General features: G+C 42.4%; 1 protein-coding gene across 2 annotated transcripts; it reads left to right on the top strand.

Annotated features, from left to right (window-relative positions):
* The first annotated feature begins 714 nt into the window (after nucleotides 1–714).
* LOC125556085 (ASC1-like protein 1) lies at nucleotides 715–4,189 on the top strand. Of its 2 annotated transcripts, none has more exons than XM_048718882.2 (6): nucleotides 715–1,169; nucleotides 2,622–2,848; nucleotides 2,945–3,100; nucleotides 3,190–3,375; nucleotides 3,661–3,689; nucleotides 3,790–4,189. In XM_048718882.2, exons 1-6 carry the CDS (start codon nucleotides 1,008–1,010, stop codon nucleotides 3,819–3,821), a joined length of 792 nt encoding a protein of 263 aa, XP_048574839.2. In that variant the 5' UTR covers nucleotides 715–1,007; the 3' UTR covers nucleotides 3,822–4,189. The 2 variants fall into 2 exon arrangements, with proteins under 2 accessions (XP_048574839.2, XP_048574838.2); XM_048718881.2 differs by having other exon boundaries at nucleotides 3,511–3,689.
* The last annotated feature ends 3,137 nt before the right edge of the window (nucleotides 4,190–7,326 follow it).

Genomic DNA, 7,326 nt, shown 5'->3' with positions numbered 1-7,326 from the left:
TCAGAGAATGTTCATTTTGAAATAATGTTTGGAACTTAAAAAAATATTCACATATTTAGAAAATATTTAGGACTTTCAAAATATGTCAGCGTTTTAAAAAATTGTTCTGAATTTCAAAAAAATGTCCCCATCTTCAAAATTTGTTCAGAAATTAAACATGTTCCCATTTTCAGAAAATGTTCATGTTTTGCAAAAAATATATTTGTTTATTTCAAAATATCATGACTAAACAAAAGTTGGTTTATTTCTCTAAACTTCTAAGCACCTCCCCTAAACACCATGAAAATTAGCCCGATATTCTAAAAGTTTTTTAGTGGTTTTTTTTGGGAATCCCAGACGAGAATGGGATGGTTTTGTACTATTCAAGAACTGCATGCATTAAGTTTTTTTTTAAAAGGAACTGCATGCATTTTGAGGCATGGATTGCCAGCTTTGTACAGTCACAATATTTTTTAGTTAGCTTTGATTGCTTTTTCCTGTACATATGTATCGTATAAAAAAACTGAAAATATGAATATATACGTACGGTACAAGAGTACTGTTGTTCGTCAGAAAACAAATATGGAGGCCATGTGCATCGATCTTCGACAGGCCATGTGCATGCGATGCTCGACTGGCCATCCATGCACGGGCGTGGCATTGACACGCGCGGCGTTGGCAGCTTAATTATTTGAGCAAGCGCGATCTCGCTATTCCTTTTTCTTCGGAGGGAATCGCGCGATTGCCTCAAGCAGGGTCAGATCGGCCGAGTAGCTGTTCATGCGTGGCCTCCTTGTCCTCATCTTCCTACCCAATCCAGTAGGCCATTACTTACTTAATTGATGTGCCCTCCTATACTACAGAAAAGCACGGCAGTTCATCAGCTCACTTCGCTACTGCTTCTTGCCAAGTTCCACCTCCTTGTCCCCTCGCTAGTGTTGACTGCCTACTAGTCCTTCTCCTTACTCTTGGATCCAAGAACCAGCCAGCCAGCGTTTGCATCTCCTGCCGCTGCAACTGCAAGTGTAATGGCGTCCCTCGTGGAGGTCTTCCTGGGCTCCTATTCTTCCTCGGCACCGGTGGACTGGGATGCGGAGGCCTACCCGGCGTACAGTGACTTCGCCGTGCTCCCCCTGCTCGTCGCCTTCTTCCCCACCTTGCGCTTCCTCCTCGATCAATTCGCCTTTGAGGTAAGTTTTGTCTGGCTGTTTCGCTCTTCGGGTTTAGGACGCGTTTCGTTCGTGGGCAGTCAGGGATATCTTTATTTTCTATACTCCCACCGCTGCATAACTCTTATCTTGGTTTTAGTTAAAAAGTTTGTTGTGGTTTTTAGTTTAAACTAGCAAAACGGCTCGTGCATTAGAACGGGAGAAAAAAAAGATGTCATAATCTTCAATGGCAATGACCATATTTTGCTATATCACTGAGATACACTATCACTCTTATTTTGCTGGAATTGTGAACAATTTTTCAAAATCATAAACATTTTTTAAAACTCGTGAACATATCTGAAATCATGATCTTTTTTCAGATTCTGAACATTTACACAGATTTTCAAACATTTTCTGAACTCATGAATATTTTATACTATTTGCAAAAAAATTAAAAATTATGAACATTTTAAAAATATTTTCCTTGAATAGGCAACATTTCTAGAATCGATGAACATTTTTTGAAAATTGGTGGAACAATTTTTGAAATTCACGAATATTTTTTTGATTTAACAAACATTTTTTGAAATGCATGATCATTTTTTGAATCAGTGAATATTTTATGAATCAATAAACTATTTTGTAAGTAGCAAACAGTTATAAATTTTTAGAATATTTTTTAATTCATGAACATTTTTTGAATTGGCATAATTTTGATCACTTTCCTTAACATTTTTTTAATACACAAACTTATTTTTAAAAATCATGAATATTTTCTGAATCCACAAATATTTATGAATTATTAAATAAAATATTTTAGAATTCTCATTTTTTTAACTTTCGAAACTATTTTGTTGTCCCAAATTATGTAAGGTAGAAAAAAAGGGAAGATGAAAAGGAAAACGAAATTAAAACTAAATTTTAAACATAGGCCTCCTGAACATGGGTCGGCCCAAACAGGCACGATGTGTCTTCTCCCATCGTGCAGAGCGCACTATAGAAGGTTTCTACTGCATGGGCCGCCTCAGGCGAGGATTCCCTGTGTGAAATGTTTTTTATCACTAGGTGTCATCGGTAAGTAATATTTTGTAACTTTGGAAGTAATTTCATAATGTACCGCCAGAAGCAATAGCGCATTTATTATTAGGTGGAGAATTGTGGAACGGAGGAGTATCCTCGAATGAGATGAGCCAGTTTTTGTGTAGGCTCAAGGTGTCACAAGTCTCAACGTTGACCCAGAAGAGATTCTTGAAAGATTTCAAATCACGTAGGTGGCTGATTCACCAAATAAAGCTACATCTTGTTGTCATGTCATCTGTAACATGGTTTTAGTCGTAGTTACGGTGTACTCGTCTTGTTACATAAATTGGCGGCGTGCCATACTAAATTATGCCATATCACTGTTGTACGCCATGAGCAACATTATTTCAAGAATGGTGCAAATCACGACTACATGCACATGTTATAGCTTTCGTCTCGCTCTCTTCGCAGGTGTTAGCAAGACGACTTATATTTGGAAAGGGACATGATAAGCTTGGTGAAACAGATGAAACGAGAAAGAAAATCAATAAATTCAAGGAGTCAGCGTGGAAATTTGTCTATTTTCTTTCTGCGGAATTCTTTTCATTGTCCGTAACATACAACGAGCCATGGTTTACAAATACAAGATACTTTTGGGCAGGGCCTGGCGAGCAGCTCTGGCCTGATCAAAAGATGAAGTAAGAGCGAGAAACTATCTCTTATGTTCCTCATTGCAACTTTGCTTTTCACCCAAGAGGCTTCAACATCGTCTTTTTTTCTTATACTTTCTCCAGGCTGAAGCTTAAGGCTGTATACATGTATGCCGCCGGATTTTACATATATTCTGTCTTCGCTCTTCTGTTCTGGGAAACAAGACGCAAGGACTTCGCCATCTCGATCTCTCACCATGTGGCAACTGTTGTTCTGATTGTTATGTCCTATATTTGTAGGTATGTAGATGAGTGTAATTGCATGCCCTTCCATACCATAATGATACTACATCATAGCCAAACTTGAAGTTACTGCCACTTCCAAACAGAATAACTCGTGCTGGCTCGGTCATTTTAGCCATCCATGATGCAAGTGATATATTTCTAGAGATTGGAAAGATGGCCAAGTACAGTAGCTGTGAGTGGCTAGCTATTGTAGCATTTCTACTATTTGTGGCTTCGTGGATCCTTCTTCGGCTAATTGTTTTTCCTTTCTGGGTCCTAAGAAGCACAAGGTAAACATATACTACTACAGTTTGTAGGTTGCTCTGGCATGTGGTGCTACTTTACCTGTTTAGGAAGCAGCATTACTCAACTACATTTTGTCGCGCATTTTGTTGATCAAGTCAATGATCTCGTGTCCTTTTCAGTTATGAAGTACCTATGATCCTGGACAAGGACAACAAAATAATGTCCTTGTACTACTATGTTTGCAACAGTCTCTGTTTCACACTTCTAGTATTTCACATATATTGGTGGGTACTGATTTACCGGATGCTAATTAAACAAATCCAATGCAGAGGACATGTTGGTGACGATGTCCGATCCGGTCAGTGATTCTTTTCTTCCTCATTTCTTTGTTAAATTTATTTTCTTTCCCAGCAGCATAATCTTCTGGATTTCTCACAAGACACCCTTCTATCAAACAGATTCCGATGGCGAAAACAATCATGAAGATTAATCTATAAGTTACTAGAAGCTTAACTGAAGAATTTATTGGTTGTCTGCTGTTGGGAATGCGAATTAGAATGGTACAAACGGCTGTTATATAAATAATGGGAATGACAAGAACTAGTTACCATATCAATTAGGAGAAAATGAAGGCCAAAAATTTAGAAAAGGCAAGAATTTCAATGTCAGTGGAACAACCTCCTTGATGTATCTTTTTGGTAAATCGAATGTATGAGGTTATGCTATCATTCAGAGTCTTGAGGCATCAATCTTGGATCTAATATTTATCACCATATATATGTCAAGACGTCTTTTCAGAAATATTGAGTTTCCAAGTTGTAAAGACTCTTTTTTGTGTGAATAGTAAAGACTCTTTTATGTGGCTTGGTTGAAATTAAGTGGTGCTTCTGGAGTCTAAAACCTCTCGTTTGAGAATTTTTGCGGTACCCTGAAATTAGTATGAGCTGTCCATTCATCCACAAAATTTGGACTTCATCGCTCTCATGGAGATGGGTCGTTCGAATCTCACCATGCCTTTTCTAGACTTCTTATGTGGTGGTCTGGATTACTCGTGGTTTTGCTTACCCCCAAGGGGAAGGTCCGCGGGGGGGGGGGGGGGGGGGGGGGGGGGGGGGGGATGATAAAATTGAGGTTTTGAATATGGAGGTTTGGAACTTTGTGGTCACATTTCATGTTCCCTCGAAAAGTGATGGCTTCTTGTGGGTTCTAGTGGAACCAGTAAAACCTTAGTATGAAAACCAGCCGAGGATATTTCTTTTCATTTTACTAGAGCCCATAAACAACCACTAGATCCTTAGTATGAAACCCAGCTGATGATCTTCTACTATTTATTTATCTCTTTCATACTAAGCACATTCATACTATTTATTTCTTTATCTTTTTCATTTCACTAGAGCCCATAAACAACCACAACATTTTGGGGGTGCTTCTCGAGTACCAAGCCGCAATCTCTAGGGTGAAAGCCCAAGATATGGCCTTCATTGGTTGTACCTGACAATGGTCTTGCGAAGGCATTGTTTTTGGGGTCTTGAACTCTCTCTAGCGTGAAAACTCAAGATCCTTGATCGGCCGACAACAACACTTGTGCATTGTTTCCTTCTCCGAGGCGTCGCTTTTGGAGAACCTCTTCTGTAGTTCAGGTGTTGTGTTTGGTGGTGGTTAGAGTGTTGCTGTTGCGAGTGTTTCATCACGGCGACAGGGTCTTAGTTTGTATATTTCTCTCATTTTTATTTTTGGTTTCGGTTTTGTGCATCCTTGATGTCTTTCGATATCTTGTGGTGCAGAGGCTGGGTGTAGTTAGTATCTTCACGATATTAATATATTTCTCTTTTTAGAAAAAAAAACTTAGTACCCAAGTCATCCTTCCTGTAACACTTCTCTTCATATGTATTGAGTTTCCTAGCCATTCACAAAAAAACTAAACTTCATCTGAATGTCATGCACTTTTTTTTGGAATTTTCGGGGGGGGGGGGGGCACTCCCCCACCTGAATTGTATTCATTTGCCTATAAGGCTACGCAGCCTTTCACAGGATGGGTTCAAGTGAACCAGAATTATAGGGGGCATAGGAGAATAGATAAAGCAAAAACAACACACACCACAACATATAAACAAGGGAGAACAAAGAGAGGAGACACACCCCGACACAACACAAAGCATCACCAGTGAGATTGAACGACATTGGCCAGCCGAGCCCAAGCCATGGCACTACACCATCGGCGCAATCGGAGACTTTACGCTACCGAGACTGCACAACGCCACAACACCACCTGCGTCAGGGGTGCATTCGAAAGGTCACGTGAGGCCGACACGGCATCACGGCGCCTGTGTACGAGGCAAAGTCGGCATCGCCAAGCAGACAAGCCGATGACACTGTACCGTCGACGCAACTGAAAGGCTCCACGTATCGGAGACTGCACAATGCCGCAACACCACCGGTGCTGCGGGACACATTTGAAAGGCTGTGCGAGGCCGAGGCGACACCACGACACTTGTGTGTCACCGGCGAAGTCGTTTGACATCGCCAAGCAGAGACACACCGAAGAGTGCAGGAGCATGAACATGAGAAGAACACTGCCAAAGAGGGGCTCCAACCACCATGGACCCCAAACCGGCCGCACCATCACCACCTCAAACTCATCAGCATAGCCAGCACGAAGGAGGGCGCCAACTTTCATCATCATCTTACCAAGCAAGGTGAAGCGCCTTGAACATTGGCCGTCTAGTCGCCACCCAACAACCCCCTGAAAAGGGAGAGGTGGGAACGAGGAAATCCAATATAGGACCACACCTCGCTAACCCAACTTCTGATGAAAGAATAAACCCCACTTCATGTTGGGGAACGCAGTATTTCAAAAAAATTCCTACAATCACGCAAGGTCTATCTAGGAGATGCATAGCAATGAGAGGGGGGGAGTATGTCTACATACCCTCGTAGACCGAAAGCGGAAGCGTTTTAAAACGCAGTTGATGTAGTCGAACGTCTTCGCGATCCAACCGGTCAAGTACCGAACGCACGACACCTCCGCGATCTGCACACGTTCAACTCGGTGACATCCCTCGTACTCTTGATCTAGCTAAGGCTGAGGGAGACTTTCGTCAGCACGACCGCGTGATGACGGTGATGATGAAGTTACCGACGCAGGGCTTCGCCTAAGCACTACAACGATATGACCGAGGTGGAATTCTATGGAGGGGGGTACCGCACACGGCTAAATAGTCAACTTGTGTGTCTATGGGGTGCCCCCTCCCCCGTATATAAGGGAGTGGAGGAGGGAGGGTCGACCCTCCTAGGGCGCGCCCAAGGGGGGGAGTCCTACTCCCAGTAGGAGTAGGTTTCCCCCCTTCCTAGTAGGAGTAGGAGAAGAAGGAAGAGGGAGAGAGAGGGAAGGAAAAGGGGGGGGGGCCCACCCAATTCAGATTGTGCTTGGGTGGCGCACCCTCCACCTGGCCGCCTCCTCCTCTCTCCCACTAAGGCCCAATAAGGCCCATTGACTCCCCGGGGGGTTCCGGTAACCTCCCGGTACTCCGGTAAATGCCCGAACTCATCCGGGACCATTCTGATGTCCAAATATAGCCTTCCAATATATCGATCTTTATGTCTCGACCATTTTGAGACTCCTTGTCATGTCCGTGATCACATCCGGAACTCCGAACTACCTTCGGTACATCAAAACACATAAACTCATAATACCGATCGTCATCGAACGTTAAGCGTGGGGACCCTATGGGTTCGAGAACTATGTAGACATGACCGAAACTCACTTCTGGTCAATAACCAATAGTGGAACCTGGATACTGATATTGGTTCCTACATATTCTACGAAGATCTTTATCGGTCAAACCGCATAACAACATACGTTGTTTCCCTTTGTCATCGGTATGTTACTTGTCCGAGATTCGATCGTCGGTATCTCAATACCTAGTTCAATCTCGTTATCGACAAGTCTATTTACTCGTTCCGTAATGCAACATCCCGCAACTAACTTATTATTC

This window comes from Triticum urartu, chromosome 5A, assembly GCF_056163025.1.
Source record: "Triticum urartu cultivar PI428250 chromosome 5A, HENAU_Tu73, whole genome shotgun sequence".
NCBI lineage: Eukaryota > Viridiplantae > Streptophyta > Magnoliopsida > Poales > Poaceae > Triticum > Triticum urartu.
This window is presented reverse-complemented; position numbering and strand designations above follow the sequence as displayed.